Consider the following 17289-nt stretch of genomic DNA (forward strand, 5'->3'; position numbering starts at 1 on the left):
TTTGCCATTGGTTGGATGTACTATGCTTATTTCTTGAACTGCATGAAAATGTAATGTGGAATGACAAAATGACTAATTTAAAGACAAAAATACAAGAATGGTTACAGAGACTGGAACAGTAGACATGATATAAAAATTGCTGCCATTTGCTTAGCAAATTGTAGACAGTTGAAACATTCATTGCACTGATTGGCCCAAAGTAGGTAAATCCAAGAAGTTTACTGATCTTAAAGAATAATCTATGTTATCATAATTTTAATTATCAAATCTGACAATTATTAAGTTCAGATTTGACAAATAAAATGATGGTGAATTTACCAGCTCCTTTCCAGCCTATGGATTTCCATTTTTGGAATGGGAGAGACAGGTAGAACAATATTCTGAATTATATCTTTCTAAAGCTTGCTACCTGTATCAGTTGTTTTCATCATGAACTGAGATACTGCGCTTCATTATGCCCAGGATAAATTTTTCTCTCAGACAGGCATTTTCGAAACAGAAGAACTGAGGGAAGACTGTTGAGACCCACAGTTTCGTCTTTCTTTCCATTTGAAGTTTTCTACTGTCTATAGAGAAAAATCACTGTTGTTGTCCCCAAATGATAACCCAGAGCAGAGCTCAAACAGAAGGATTGGATGCTCAGCTCTGAAACCTCTAATCTGCCCTCAAAAGAAGTTTAGAGATGCTGCCATTTTTTTGGATTCAGTTGCTTCTACCCATCTCAAACGGCTTGCTGAGCTATCATTGTAGTTACCATACCACTGTAGTTATCAAAGCATATCATTTCCACCTTGGTTACATTCCCTCATATCCACACAGTAAATATTTGATATGGCTCCATTTCTGCTTCCTGTGATGGAGTAGAAAGATGAGAAATCATTCTAAGGAGAAGAGGAAGATAGTCACCGTCAAGGAATAAAACAGACTGTTAACTGTATTCTGAATTTAGAAACAGATTCATTGGAGCAATTGTAAAACTGTATGTGTGTGTGTGTTACTGTGTATTGTATGTGTATAAAATAATACTATTGAGTGACTCTTCAAAATGAAAGCAATTGTGGAAGTACAACAGCTTTTCTTAACCTCCACAGAAATAATGAATTAGATTGGGTATTATTCATATGAACAGAAGACAAAAGAGAGTGGGCTTGTTGTGAAGTCAGGGCTCCTCAGAAAAATACTTCTCCACTGTATGCATATACTGTAATAGGGTTGTGCATATCCCTGAAGAGTATCTCCACTGAAGCATTCCTTTGAAGCAATCCCACTTTTATTCACAGAATGAGCCAGCCATGCCCAATTGATTTGCAAGGCAGTTCTTTTGATTGAATTGGCACAACAAACCTCCAGTGAGGCAAAGCACCTCCTCAAGGTGAATTTCTCATAATCAGCATTCCCCTGGGATATATACATCAACCATGATTAAATGGATCGTTATTTCCAGGCTAAATTACATACTAGCAATTCTATAGGTAACAGTCACAAAACATTGGTGGGAAAAAGAATGATCAGTCTGTGCCTGGTGTATGAATTGTGGTGATGCTAACTTGTCCTTATATGTTGGCAGGAAGTCTCTAGGGATTGCAGGACTATTAAAGATTGGAGAACTTGCTGTGAGGCCAGCTGCCAGTTAGGGTCACTTGTTCTAGGTCACCTGGCTCAGTTTGTTATAAGAAGTTCTAAATATACAAAGTTCTAGAATGCTGAAGTAGCAAACATTTAATGAATAAAAATAATGAAAGCATTTCTTCTGTTTTCAGCTTATTGAATATATAATACAATGATATCCAGACTGAGCCTGGCCATGCAAGATGCAACTTGGAGAGTTCTCTAGCTCCCCAGAATCATACTAGGACTGATGCAATCTTACTAGTGTATATGGATAAGTCTTTCCATCTTTGTGCATCACCTCAGTCAGGGAGAATAAATCAGAAGAATTTTATAAAACTTCCAGAAGCTATAATTCAGTCAAGACTGTGACTTCAGAATTCATGTCATCTCCAGGAGGAATTCCTGTCTCCAAGGATGACATCTCCACTTCTAGTCATACCTGCTGGTTAGTCCTTTCCATAGTATGGGCACTGGAAGCATGCTCACGGGTGTGCTGACGGATGCGGGTGGAGTTTTGCTGTTCGATGGTTGAAGCTGTTGGGATACAGAATTCTCTGAAACATCTTTTGAAGTTCTCATCTAGAAAGGCATAAAGGATGGGATTGAGACAACTATTTGTGTATCCTAAGGCAATGCAGAAGTGCCAGGAGATGGTCTGGAAAGTAGTTTCTGGAATATGGATCAAGGCTTTAATGATAACATAAATATGGATTGGAGTCCAGCAGACGATGAAGACAGCCACAACCACAAGGACCATCCTGGTGATCCTCCGAAGATTTCTGTCCTTTTCCTTGGAGCCAGAGAGCATCCGGACACTCTTCAGGCGTAAAATCATCAGTCCATAGCAGACTGTTATGATTAAGATGGGCATGATGAAGGCAAAGATGAAAACACAGATTTTCAGTAGGTTCTCCCAATACCATGCAGGATGAGAGAACTTAAGTGTGCAATCAATAGATCCTATGGAAATTAAAAGAAAACAAATGATTTAAGTGAATTATGCCAATTTCTTTCACTGTTATTGTTCCTCCACCCCCTCACAAGCACAAGTGCATAATTCTTTATAAAGAAAGAATTTCTTTTATATAACTTAAAATTAAACCTACTTGTGATGTTTGTTTCATGAAAACCTATTCCCATTAGAAAAGTATTCAGAATTTTACCATCACCATTTGGAGAAAAGATTATGTGAACTGTTTGTGCCACCTGAAAACAGATATAAATCTGAGGGAGAACTGTAGACTTAGAAGCATTTTTAAGGATGCTTGAAGAATCTGATTTTTGCAAACTTTGTTTGAATTGATGTTGTTAAAAGAAAAGCAGTTAAAAGTAGAATCTCCTTCTCTTCAAGTTTGACTCTTGGAGACTTCGTGGATACATCCATTTAATTTTCTTGATATCAGTACAGAAGAGGTTTCTCTTCTTTTATGATGTTTTGTTTGATTTGACTTACCAGTCTAGCCCATAGTTGTGATATTTCCTGAGGGTCTCCCATCCAAATACGAACCAAGCCAAACCATGCTTAGCTTTTTAAAATCAGCCACTGTTGGCTAGGTGCTGTCATTTAGCTGAGGTGGAATGTGATTGCCCTTTTCAAAATTTGCATTGTAGTTCTTGCTTTAAAAAAAGCCTAACATGCTTAAAATTCATATATGTGAATAGCCATATGGCTATAAATATGGCTACATTTAGATAAACATATTAATAAATGCATATCTATCTACAAGGACGCACACACACACACACAGAGAAATGCCTAAAATACTTGCTATATGAATTTTAAAAATTTGTTCATATTAATGCAAGATAGAATGAATTTATTAATGAACAGATACATTGAGAGAAGCACAGATAAGTCTGGCTTACCAATTAGTATTTCTTGAATGTTTGACACTTAGGCTGTAGTCTTATACAAACTTAGTCCAAAGTAAAGCCTTGTTTAACACAATGGAACTTATATCCAACATTTGAATAGTCATTTCCACAGGTACATTTGATACATAGTTAAGCACTTGGGAGTATTCCCATTAATCTCAATTGTAGTTTTTGAGGAGACAGATATGGATATGCATTTGTTTAAGTGTAACCATCAAATCTGAGACTTTTTTTAGTAATCAATGCATATTTTAGGTAACATTACCAGATGTTAGATTTTTTTGCATATTCTTGAAAGACTTAATTCTGTTAGAGTTCACTTCCTCCTTCCTACTGAGTATCAGGGTCTTTTAGAGAATATATGCCTGAAATGCCAGATTTCTTTGTCAGCTTGAAGGGTCATTCTGAAATACATTTTGAACTTTACGTTAGTAGAGAGTTTGATGGAATACCTAGCAGGCTCTGAGAACCCGGGGGAGGAAACGCGACAATGGAAAAAGAGACCCATCAGCCCAGGGAAGGTGGGGAGCATGAGAAATAGACTTAAATTGACTCTGCCTTCATTATGTTAGCTGTAAGTTGATCTGGAGAACTGCTTTAGCAGGCTTTCAAGATTAATGCCAAGCTCTGTAAGGCAGGTAACTCTGGCAATAAGAACCACTTGGATTTCTGGAAAGGTTTTTATTGCTAGTAGGGTAAAGTACAGAATCTCTCCATCATGAAAAGAGAGAGAGGGAGAGAGATCAAGACATACATACATACATACATATTTAAAATGCACATTCATTCTTTAAAAAAAATCAGATAAACAGAGTATACCTGGTACAGTTCCTCATTCTAATTCATTTGGGAACTACCTTAGGAATTTGTTTCTTCAGTAAATCTCTCCCAGGCCCACCCACAGGCATTCGGATAAAGAAACAGCATCCATTTGAAGACAGGAAAAGGAATTCTAACTCACCATTACTCTCTTTTGTGGTTGCCATCACCATCACTGGAATGCCAATTGCTGAAGAAATAATCCAGTTGCAGACATTGACAATTTTGGCATTTCTGGGGGTGCGGAAATCCAAAGCCTTGACTGGGTGGCAAACTGCTATGTAGCGATCCACACTCATGGTGCAGAGGGTGAAAATACTTGTGAACATGTTATAGTAATCTATGGATATAACAATCTTACAAATAGTGGTACCAAATGGCCATGTTCCCAGAAGATAATTCACACTTTGAAATGGTAGTGTACTTGTTGCCAAGGCATCGGCCAGGGCAAGGTTGAAAATATAAATGTTGGTGGCGGTCTTCATTTTGGTGTATCTAAAAAAAGACAACAAAGTTGAGGCATGAAACTGAACAGAAATCACATGAAATTGTTACAAAAGGCTAGCGATTAACCTGGATGCAAACCTGGAGCTCCCCTTGAATTAAGTGTATCATTGTATTTTTGTGTAAAGACTCAGCAACATGGCTTCTAACTAGCAAAGAAAGTTGACATGAAGAGATTTCTCCACCATGCAAATAGTCCAGCTCTTTCTCCCTTTCAGAAAAAAAAGTTAGATATGCTTTTACTTCTCTTCTCTTGTTTAACATAGCATATCTAGGCTTCATATTCCCTTGAGCCCAAAATTTACTGTTTTGTTCTGCTGTACTTTCCATTTTTAGCATCAATTTCTGTAGCAACGCATCTTCGTAAGATCAGATCGTCCTTCTCACCAAACAGAATCCCATTCTGTGAAATTCAGCTGCTTTGTTCTAACTACTTCCTACAGTAGTGGGGCAATAAATAAATGTTTCAACAAAAATGACCAAATCCAACTAAAAGGACACTAGGAAGAAATACCCAGAAGAATAAAAAAAGAAGTTGAATGTCTTTGTCTCGAATTATTTAAGGTATTGCCCTTCAGATCTTAAACCATAATGTGCTTAAGTTAGTTATATAAACTAACTTTATGTGCTTCCTGTTCTTCTATCAAACTATATAAGTTAATTTTACGTAGTTCTCCTAATGTATACGGACTTTATGATGTTGAATTTCCTATAATACATTGAATGCTTCATAATGTTTAGCCAGGTCCTTAGAATATTAAAGAAAAATGATTAATCTTCTTAACATGATTCAAAGTACCGAAGAGTTACCATAGAGGTAATTTAAATCTTTGACTAGGAATATGTTGCAGTCTCTTTCTGTCATTTTGTTAAACCTAACAAATTTCCTTCTGTTGGAATAGCAATGTCAAGAGGCTACAAAGATGATTCTCTTTTGTGGCTCTAAAGATGGTAACTTAGAGCAGGAATTTGGATGTTCTCAGCTCCATCTCCCACAGTCCTTTGTTCTTAGTGATGCTGGCTTGGACTGCTAACAACTGTGCACCTTGAAGGAACTCAATTCAAGTATGAGCAACATAATGTCCTCCATATATTTTGATTACATTGTTCAGCCTTGTAAGTTTGTTCTTAGGAACAGAGTTCCTAAGTCATTCATACTTAGGAACTCTGCCTCCATGTCACTAGCATCTCCTAAAATCTATGAAGCTTGTACTGGTTTTATGTATCTATATACCAGATTTTGTTCTAAAATCTCTTCCATTCTGCTAAGAATCTTATCTGAAAACCTCTTTTTACTTCTTAATTTCTGTTGTGCCTGTCTTTTCTTTTCTAAACCAAGTAGATTTTGTCAGGTTCTTAACAGTATGCATTCTGCTAACCCTTTCACCTTCAAAAGGTGTAGTAGAAAAAATATACAGCTGAGAAAATTGATTTTGAGGAATTACTCTGTATTCAAAGATCCCATTGCACAGTAAGTCTCAATTTTAGTTAAGCCATTAGCTTAATTATTACCAGACCAACTTTGAAATATACCATCAACTTCCCTGGAGACTTACTGTATGTCTTCTGGGGTCTTAAATGCACAATATTTTAACATTAAATCATCCCATAAGGCAAAAAGAGTCTTTTTGTCTTTATACTAAAACACAGATTTATTACAGGATACATCAAACAAAACTAGTATCAAAAGATTGCAAAATTTGTTTAGCTCAGCACAGCATTTACACAAAGAATTAAGCACATTTATACACAAAGACGTGTAAAACAATTTGTTTAACAGAGCCACCTGAGTTATTGAAGTTGCCCATTTCTTATAGCTGAAGTGGCTTCAGGATGAGTCTGTTTTACATTCTCCCTAATATATCATTACCCTATTTACTTGATAGTGTGTATTGACAGATATTTTTTAGTAGATAACCTGAGATAACACCATATTCTAGTCACAAGGAACTTTTTAAGTCAATGCATACATTCCTGAGTTAGATTTACATAGGTAAGTTCTTATTTCCAAAATCTGAATATCTATGCAGGCTTCTTTAACAGTATCTTTGTCATTTTCCAGAGTTTTCCAGTTTAAGAATTGGAAAAACTCCAACTGGACAATACATTTATGGTTGAAACACATTATTTTGTCATCCTCCCTAGCTCTAAGTTCCACTGATATGATGTCGCTGCATAATAATGTCGGAATTGGGGTCAGGAATATAGGATGCATTCTGATAAATCAGCTGTTGCTCCCCTTCCCTGAATCCTTTTTTTTTCATTGGCCACTGTGACCAGTTGCTTTGTCTTGATTCATTAATATTCTTACCCAAATTAAATTGTGCAGGTGGTGTCACCTCTTGACCCAATGCAAATTAATTTGAATGGATTCTTTGTTTCTTCATGTTCTCTGAAGTTGCTAATAGGGATAGTCTACTTAAGAAAAAAGCCAATTTCAGCTTGGAGCAATGAGAAATTAACTGCTTCAAAGTCCAAAGTATTTTTTTTTACTAGCATAGGAAAAGTACACATTTTTTAAAAAAATTATTTGCTTTTCAACAGAATGAGAACATTCTGATATAGATCATCCCCTTTTAGAGAAAAAAAGTAGGTAGGGTTGGACAAGACACTTCTTTTAACAACAACCCCCCCTCCTCCTAGTTTACTGAAAGATTAGGTAATACTTGCAGGCATAGTTCCCCCTACTGTAGGAATAAGTGTTTTAAAACATCAGATTGTTAAGCTGAAGCATTTTTGTGCAGAGCAACCTTTTCAAACAGAGATTGGTTAAAAAAAATAAGGTTGGGAGAAGGATTCATGAATCCTCTACTGGACAATTTTAGAATCACAGAATGGAAGGGTTTGGAAGGGACCTTGGAGACCTCTATTTAAACACCTCTAGCAAAGAGAGTCCTTCATCTCCTGACCACTCCTTTACCATTAGCGTTCAGAGGAGATGGGCAGTGACAAATCTGATAAATAGATAAATAAGGAAAATATTCTTATTCTCCAACCAAAATCTAGTTCCTTGTAATTTAAACCCTTTATTTAAATTGTTTAAACCAACCTCATGGATGGTTTTGGAAATAAATTGGAGGATGAAGTAGTATGTACACTACCTTAAGCTCCTGGAGGAAAAGTAGAACATAAATCTAGCAAATACATAGATAAATACCATTTTAATGTTCTTCCTCATTTTCTCCATATTGCATTTTATATAATTGGCTAGGACGTGTTCCATTTGTCTTGTTTTATATTAGGAAACTGTCACTTTTTTTCCTCTAGAAAGAATTGTGGCAGTCTGTTAAAATAGATATGACTTCCTGTTTGTAAAGCAATGCATATATTATTACTTTATTGCAGCCAGGTTAGAATAGGAAAAGATAAGGAAGCCAAGAGTTGTATTTGAAAATGGGTAAACTATCAACCGAGTTTTTATATGAAGAAATACATTTTCTCTTTGCTACTTTTTCACAGTTTTGTTTTGTGGGTTTTATTACATATTTATGACAGGAGCTAAATGACAGGCAATATAGTACATTTTATTTCTATTTCTTCATTGTAATTCTAGCAGTGCAATCATGCACTGGGGGAAAAATCTCCCCCCCCCCCCGCCACCAGTGCAAAGTCATAAGATTCTTTGGTGCAGTGTCCTCCCCATTTTATTATATTTGTCTCCCACACAATTGTGAAGAAATCTCTTTTTTTTAAAAGAAGCGAAGTGAAAGTTCAGGTTCAAAAGCAATAACCACTAGATAAACATATAAAGGATTTTAGCTTTTAAAAATTAAACACGACTCCATGTAATGGTGCCCAAAATGGGAAATCAGGATGGATAGATGTGATTTACTTCAACTAGTCTGTTCTGGTCCTTAGCAGTGTAGGCAACTTCCCTGTAATCCTAATTTAATTCATTGCAGTTCATGTGGCCCTCAACTTAGTTTTGAAATCCCTTTGCAAGCAAAGTTCAGATCTCTAGCAACCTGTCCAGAAACAGAAGAAGGAAAAGTAATGCATTAGTAAGAATGGAAAAAATAGTTCAGAAAAAGTGAGGAGAGAGAATGAGATAGAAAAAGAGAAGGACCAGCAAAATACTAGAAACTAGGGGTGTCATATTTGGCTGGCAGAAAGCCTGTATAATTTGTGCCTATTAAATTATATTCTTCAAAAATGCATATTATTTTTAGATTCTATTATACACTGGGACAAAGAAAGAACTGAAATGGGCAAAAAAAAAATCTGTTCCTTTTTGGCTTCTAATCAGGCATGGCCCACTCAGTTGAACACTTAGCAGTTCATACAGCATGAACATTGCCAAAACAAAAGTAAAGAAGAAATTTATGGGAAGGTTGACATTTGTCATGATGCAGAATTTAACTTTGGCTTATTAAACATTAACCATATTTCATTTGGCATTTGAAAATATTACTCTGAAGTTGCTGGTTCACAAGCTGTGGAGACCAGCTTTTTTCTATGGGAATCTCTGTGTTGTGCGAGAAACTCTGTCCCATCCTTTCTTATCTCATTGTTGTCAAGTTCCTGATCTAGCAAACTAGGCTTATGGACATCTTAGAAAACCAAGTTTATTTTAAAAAGATGAGAGGCAGACAGTGATGTCATGATGCAAATTCTGCCTTTATGTACTTTTCTAATCCTTGAGTAACATACTGGGGACTGTATTCTACAAAGCAGTGAGTAGAGATCTGATCAACATTGTTTATACTAATGAAGATTTTCCAGATAGATGTTTTTCATCTATACAAATGTCATTCTGGATAGAAAACTTGAATAATGCTCATATCTATGTGTATGCATGTATTTTTCTCTGATCCCTGTGTTTTCCTTTAGCTTTCAGTGTTTGTCTTGGTATTATTATTATTATTATTATTATTATTATTATTATTATTATTATTTATTAGTGCTGCGATATAATCCCATAGCAATGATTGATGGAATGGTGATCATCTTACCTAGGAAGGCTTAAATCTTGGAGTGTTCCTGAAACCCGTTTTGCTGTTTTCTACATAGCAATGGAATTAGCTAAAACTCCCTTTGCTATTTGGGTGTTGTCCTTTTTGTGGTGGTTGAGACATAAGATCTGTGTTATGCTGATCCAATAGGTTGCACAATGTGCTTTATGTGGGGCTTCCCTTGAAGATGACTGGAAAGATACAACTGAGGCAGAAGGCTTTGATGCTTGCCTCCTGGTCCCAGGATATGACAATGTACAAAGCCACATCCGAAATAAGTACCTGGAAATACTTACTTTTACAGTGCTTCATGTCTTAGGAATGACCTGCTTCAGAGAATCTTCCTGTAAAAATTTAGGCAGTGCATCACGCCGAATAAGGGACTACTCAGATTCATTAGTCAGTACGTAAGATACTTTTTTGCAAAATCTCATAATGTAAACTGTTAACCTTTTGCATAAACCTTGCCATAAATATAATAGTCTTTCAAAGGCCTATTTATTTTGGAAGTCTTTGGCTGTTGAAGGAATTGGTAGGGTATTCTCAGTCTAAATAAATTGAATTTTTCTCCTCCAAATGTAGTTTATTGATGGTAGATTTGTCAGATCAAATAGAGAGAGAGAGAGAGAGAGAGAGAGAGAGAAGCATGTCAGTAATAATTTGAGTTTCAAGATTGTGCATTTGGAGATAAAAACAGTAGTGAGGGCCATAAACATCATGCCCCCCTTGTGAGATTTCAAGAGACTTTTGGATGCGTGTCCTTGGAAACATAATGTTGGATGAAATGGCCGATGTAACTCAGCAAGATATTTTTCTGTCTTGTAAAATTGTACACTGTAATGGAACACCAGGAACAGAACCTGAGATTTCATTCACATTGATCCAGATTGCCTTTTAGTGACTCACAGAACTTCTTCTATGAATAAAGAACTGAGATGCAATGCGGGTTCTAACAAAGAAATATGACTTCCCCGATTCTTCTTTCCTCTATAGTTCTCTCACCATCTCCAGTGCTGTTCCAAAAAGTTCTTCAATCACCAAGAACAATTTGTCAGGAAGCACAAGCCTGTGAAATTCCCTTCCCTTTTGTTCCAATGGGTGTGTCCCAGGAGTAGAATTCTGTTTGTGGGGACTCTGGATCCAATCCACACCATTTGTACTCGGTCCTTAGCTCAACCCCTCTCCCAAGTGAGTATGCCTCAGATTCGAGCCAAGGCATGCACATACAATACAAGAGAAAAAACAAGACACTTTAGTCATGGCGTTTATGTGTATTTGAAACCTATTCTATGTTGTCTGCAATTTATAAAGGGAAATCAATTTCAGAAGTCTCAGTAGGTTGCCACACTGACTTTATGAAATCACACTTCAAGATAACTGGATTTATTTGAAATTGGAATTCTGCTAAAAACCATGGGAACTGCCTTTTAAAATGTGCATATTTATAATTTAAATATGGCCATGAATCATGCTTATTCAAAATTTTAGCCTATATGATATAATGCCAACCTAAATTGTGGGCTACAGCTGTCACAGAAATAATATCCAACTCCTGCCCTTTTTAATCTATGCTTTACTAAAGAAATACGTTTTGAAGGTGTAGAAAGCAGTGTTGGAACATAACTGTCAAAGTACATGGGTCTGTTCCCAACCATGATGATGCCAAAATAATGAAAAGTGCATGTCAACCTAATGACACGAGCTCCACCCTTTCATACTTGCATTGCAAAATTACCCACAAGTATGCAAGAGGCAAAGGTTTCGTTGTGACATTGCCACACACATTCATCACTTGCCCTCCTTCTGCATGTCTCAAAGGTACCATGTGAATGCATCCTTAGAAGACACAAATGAATCCTGATTCTTTTAAGACAGCCATTACCAGAAGGCTGCATTCCTGACTGAAGAAGTGATGTGGGCTGTTATGTCTTATGTCCCTGTTTATGTCCTTGTGCAAGACTGTGACTTTGAGCTTTACAGGAAGTAAAATTAACCATAGCCATAGGCATGACTCTTGAGGAAGTAGAATTAAAACTAGGAGTTAAGGTCATGCAAATGCCTGAACACAGAGTGGTGTTTCTATGTTAGGTAACAGTGTAATAGATAAAGTGGGACACAGAGGCACAGCAGAAGAAACGTATGCAAATCATCCTCTCTGTGGGTAGGGTTTAAAAGGCACAGGACTCAGAACTAGATCATGCTTTCAGGAGATATGCCTTTCTCTAAATCAGAAATAAGCAACATACAGCCCATGGGTTCAATGCTTTTAGAAATCCCTCCATCAAATTGCGTGACAAAAAAAAAAGTTGATGGGAAAAGGAGAAAATCTGTCATGTAAACCTTTATTTAGATTTAACAGATGTCTTCTGATAAATCCAAAGATCTCCTCATTCCCTTCAAAGTGAAATTAAGGTCCTTGATAGTGATAGTCCTACCACTATCCACTTCAGTGACTTAAATCACCATCTCGCTCATTATAGTTCAGCTCCTGGCTTCTGAAAGGATCCTGATCTAGATCATCGAGATATAAGAAGTCCTCTTCTGGATTAGATCAAAGGCATATGGAGTCTAGCATCCTGTTTTTGACAATGCCTTTCTGTTGCCTTTGGAAAGCTCTTAAACAGGGCACCAGTACAACTGCCCTTTGCCTTCTTATTCTCAGCAATTGGCATTCCAAGGCATAGTATCTTGGGTTCTAGGGGCAACATTGTGACTAGCAGCACTGATAGTCTCATGCCCCAAGAATTAGTCCAGAATTAATACTGTGAATTCAGTGGTTATCAATACAGACTGTATTAGCATATTCCATGGTTTAATTATAGCTTACAGTATATGATAAAATACTGTGATTAAAAAGTGTCCACATATCCTGGAATACAAACTCCCTATGCATCTTGCACAAGGCCCATTTTTGCCAGCATTGTACTAAAACAACCTAAATATTAATCTAAAAGAATTTTAGTGAATTCAGCCCTTTTTCCACAAAAACAATATGCATACTATACAGTTGCTAGGTTGATAGGGTGACCTCTGAATTTGCAGCAGGTATCTGAAACACCAAGTAAATAATTCCTTTCATTAGGGTCCAGAATAGAATTTCTAACTGTGTGAAAATGTCATCATTTAATCACACTTGGCATAACGTTATGCAGTTCTCAGAAATGAATCTGTAAGTATGGTTCTATCCATGCTAAGGTGGGCATAGTCCATACTGAACTGAATGCTACGGCTATGAGGAAGTAAATTAGCAAATATTTTTTTATTAAAGTCAACAGGGCATTATCAACACATTTATATAGAACCACTGACTATACAGCAAGCCTTATTTTCATAATAGTTATACCCCGAGTAACAATAAAACACTTATGATCACTCAAGCTGAAGCTATGCAGGATTCTTAAATATGGATAATTTTTACATGCATACATGTATGCACTCAGGTGCATGCACACACAATAAGTTACTAATTGACACTCAAACATCAGTAATTGGCATTATTTATTATATCTTATACCTATATCGATAGTGTAAAAATAACCCACACTCAAGCATTATGCAGACCTTAAAGCTGAGGTATCCTAGGTGTAGCATTATGTCTTGGAATCTATCTGTTGTGAAGATAAAACTTACTGTATATTCAACTGATCTATAGAACTGGTTGATAACATTATGAAAAGCAGTCATGGGAGACAAATATCTTGATGAGCGCTTCAGTGGGAAGAAAGGGGAAGGGATTGTTTTATCCTTTTCCCTTAGGCTGCTTTCCCACCCCAAAATTGCTTTCTCCTCTAGAGGAAAGAGACGCAAGTCCCAAATATTTGTTCCCCCTGATGGAAAATTAACTTGGTCCAACAAATGGTAGAAATGGCAAAGATAATGGAAAGCATTAAACAGCCCTTTCCCACATCTCATGCTCTGTGCTGTGCAGGGTCGTGGTTTTTCATTGATTTTTAATGGAGGAAAGCTTCATCCTTTTCAATGTCACATGTAATTTAAATATCAGAGGACATATTAGACAAGTACATCTGAGCAGTCCATGCCAATATTCAACTTTCATTTCTGAAATAATTTCCCAGATGATTTTTATAGCCATTCCATTTCAGACCAACTGGTTTCCTAATGACTAATTGGGCAATGTTACTTTTTTCCAAAAATTTCTAAAATTGCCTATACCTTTTACACATAAACCTACCTTTGAAATAACGTCTGACTGATATTTTAAAGGCCTCGAAAGCACAAATTCACAACAGTCAATGAGCACTATGGACTGTAATTGCATCCCCAGGGAGAGCTATCAAACCTCTAGCCAGACTTTCTAATTGCTCCCTGTTGTGATTGCTTGACTTAATCAGAAATGAAAATGGTCTCCTATAAAGTACATAGATTATGAAACTGGAAGTTTTAACAAGTGGAAGTTAACCATTTATTTATTTATTTTAGACAATTGGTGTTCTCTTCTTGCAAACCACACAACACATCATGCTCAGGATAGTCTCACAGAGGAATTTTGCATCAGTGTCAGAAAAGGGAAAGGACACAAGATTAAATCTGATCTCTCAGTTTCTTGCCTTTATGTCTGAAAAACCACCTTATGTTAGGAAACACACAATTATTTATTTACCTTTTTATTCCCTTTTTCCCACCCGCCTCCAAAGAACTATATTCTATCCTCACAAATCCTCTGTAAGCGGGTTAGAGTGAAAGGACACAAGGTCTAGATGAGAACTCCATTCTTTAGTGGAGAACTGAACCTGGATATCTCAGACATCCTAACAACTTTTTTTGGGGAAAAAAAAAAGCATTTATCTTATTATGTAAGGAGGGAAAGAAATAGGCCTATAATTGTTCTATAAATCACTTGTTTTACTGCAGTATCAACTACGAGATTAGTTATTGCAGGACATCATTGGGGATCCCATACAATCATCCTAAGACTCATTAGAAGGACAGTAATCTTATTGCAAAAGAAGCATGTGCCCACAGTTACAGAGCCGTAATGGACCCATGGAAGAAAACCCAAATCATCGAAGGCAAGGATGAGCAACATATGCTCCTTCCGTTATTGAACCTGAACTCCCACCAGCCTGGTTAATGGTGAGGCATGATAGGACTTGCAATCCAAAAATGTCTCCAGTTGTTTCCTGTTCCTGTTCCAAGGACAGGAAAAGCAGGGAGAGAGGCTTAGCCAGAGGGGGACAAAGCCTGCTCAGTAGCGTCAGCATATTCAATGTCAAGTGAAAAGAAAAAAACAGAAAATTGATGACATAGAAAAGAATGGCCTAGTCATGCTACTTATGCCTGATGGTGGCTTCGCTCGAAATGATGCTATCTACATGCAGTAGGCTCAGCTCTTTCATCCTCAGCCAACACGGCCATGCTGGCAGGGAAGATAAAGAATTAAACAACGGCCACTGGGATGACACCAGATTGGGTAATGCCAGCTTCTAGTATCCTAAAGGATGGCAAGAACTCTCAACCATCAATATTTAATCTGTTATGTGTTGCATTTAAATATGACTGAATGCCCACCTTACTTTAAAACAAAGACTTGTTGAGAAAGAGATTTTTTTTCCTAGAAAAAAGAAGAGGACAGAAGTATTGGATGGCTAAGGGATAGTAAATATTGTCCCTGCATCCCTTCCTTCCCTACCTTTCTTTTCTTAAGGCAGGGAGCTCCCCCCCCCCCTTTTCAAACTTGGTTCCCAGGTGCAACAATTTCCACCTGTTGTTATCCATCATTTCAACAGATGGTGCTGTGTTCCCATAGATATTGACTGTAATCTCATTTCTCCGAGACATTAGTGGAATGCTAGGAGTAAATCTGAGTGCTTTTCCCTACTTGGCCTTCATTAAACAAATCCAATTTAACACCAGAAAATCTATTCCACACATAAAAGAGAACATGGTTTCTTTTATTAAGAACAGACAGCAAATTTCCTTAAATATGAGGCAGATTTCACTGAAGAAACTTCCATTGTATGCAATTATTTGTGTGGAAGAATACTATATAGCATTTCTTTGGCTGAGGAATATTCTTGCTTGGAAAATGCATTTAGGTTCCTTAAGTGAGCTTCCCAACTGATACAAAGAAAGAGATTTTTAGCATGAAGTTCAGTTGGGGAAAGGAATCAGAAAGGATGTGACCAATCATCATTTGGAACTGCACTGCAATTCATATCTGTGGATTCCAGTGCCTCTCTAACATATTTCATTTCCTTGTATACGTGCTGTGCTCTATCTGATTTGAGTTTTGGTTGCAGAAAGAGTCTGACCTACTCGTTTTAACTTTTTACTTTGTTCTCAGACACATAAGCAACTTCATTAATGTAAAACAACTTTTGCTTGACTTGAATTTTTATGCTGCCCAAATGTTCATTTGGAATGGCATGCTTTGTTCTCCTGAAAGTGCACATTTTTTCTAGTTACATTAAACAAAGATTTTCAGTCTCTTACTTCCTAATAAATGCACATATTCGTTCTACCCTGTAATTAGAAATTATTCTTAATAGTCATCCAAGAAGAACTTCTGCCTTTCAAAATGTCTTTGTGTCTTGAAACCTTTAAATGGTGTTTATTTGACAATCAAATTTGTATTTTTGTATTTGCCAGGACAGAGATACCATATCAATCCTTTGGGACTGAAATCAGGGGTAATCATGTGTCCTCTTTACCAGAAACATGTAACAATACTATGGAGACTCACAGGTAGTCTATTTAGTAAGACTGGATCCAACTGTGTCTAGCTTGCTTTTATGATGAACGTGGGAAAAACCACTGGGTAATTTCTTTCTGGAGAGGGCATCCCCCACCAGAAAAGCAGCCTTTGGATTTTTAGCAAGAGAAGGACCACAAGACTTTTCCTCTGCCTCTTGGCTTTTCCATATCCAACAGGACTAACTACAGAACCATTTCCTTGACTTTGGTGATCCATGATCCTCATCCGCACCAATTGCCCCAAGCCTCCCTCCGTGGCTGCTATGCTTCAGCCCTACGGCAGCTCCTCCCCCTCCTGGCACGGCTTCCCCCTCCTGCTCCTCTTACCTGATGATGACATACATGACCAAGAAGTTCCCGAAGAGCCCCACCACACATACGACGGAATAGAGGGCCATGATCACGATGGCTGTGATCATGGAGGGGCTGACCCCAGAACATAAACTGCCTCCTCGCCCCCCTAGGGTTCCGTTGGGTCCGCCGCAAAAAAGCTGGGTGCTGTTGGGCTCGCTCTGATTCCAGCTGTCCGCTTCCATAACCGCGGCCGAGCCTACGCTCCCCTTAATCGCCGTCTGGCTAGCAAACGCCGTGAGTGAGAACGCAGGATGCAGGCAAGGGAAGAAAGGGAGCCGGGGAGCTGTCCCTGGTGCTGACCACCCAGTTAGCTAGGTGCGAGGCAGCTTTTGAGGGCGAGGAAAGCAGCACCCAAGGCAGGAACAGTCCCATCCAGTGCCTTCTCTAGTCAGTTTCTGAAGGAGGACGGGATCCCCGCAACTGCCTGACGCGGCTGAGAGAGAAGCGAAGGATCCGTCGC

At 37.7% G+C, this 17289-nt stretch overlaps 1 protein-coding gene across 1 annotated transcript; it reads right to left on the minus strand.

The window, feature by feature from the left end:
- Positions 1 to 2044: 2044 nt before the first annotated feature.
- On the minus strand, positions 2045 to 17011 carry OPRM1 (opioid receptor mu 1). Its single transcript, XM_063290585.1, has 3 exons — positions 16803 to 17011; positions 4448 to 4800; positions 2045 to 2571 (listed from the first exon to the last, which is right to left on the minus strand). The coding sequence occupies exons 1-3, from the start codon at positions 17009 to 17011 to the stop codon at positions 2045 to 2047; spliced, it is 1089 nt and encodes a 362-aa protein (XP_063146655.1).
- Between the last annotated feature and the right edge of the window lie 278 nt (positions 17012 to 17289).

Source organism: Candoia aspera, chromosome 1 (genome assembly GCF_035149785.1).
Source record: "Candoia aspera isolate rCanAsp1 chromosome 1, rCanAsp1.hap2, whole genome shotgun sequence".
Classification (NCBI taxonomy): Eukaryota; Metazoa; Chordata; class Lepidosauria; order Squamata; family Boidae; genus Candoia; species Candoia aspera.

Excerpts from the sequence above, each read along its gene's own strand:
- OPRM1 (XM_063290585.1), bottom strand. The coding sequence starts at position 17,011 with ATGGAAGCGGACAGCTGGAATCAGAGCGAGCCCAACAGCACCCAGCTT. Across the intron at positions 4,801-16,802 it reads GTCATGTATGTCATCATCAG|ATACACCAAAATGAAGACCG; the intron begins GTAAGAGGAGCA and ends GTCTTTTTTTAG. Across the intron at positions 2,572-4,447 it reads AACCACAAAAGAGAGTAATG|GATCTATTGATTGCACACTT; the intron begins GTGAGTTAGAAT and ends TAATTTCCATAG.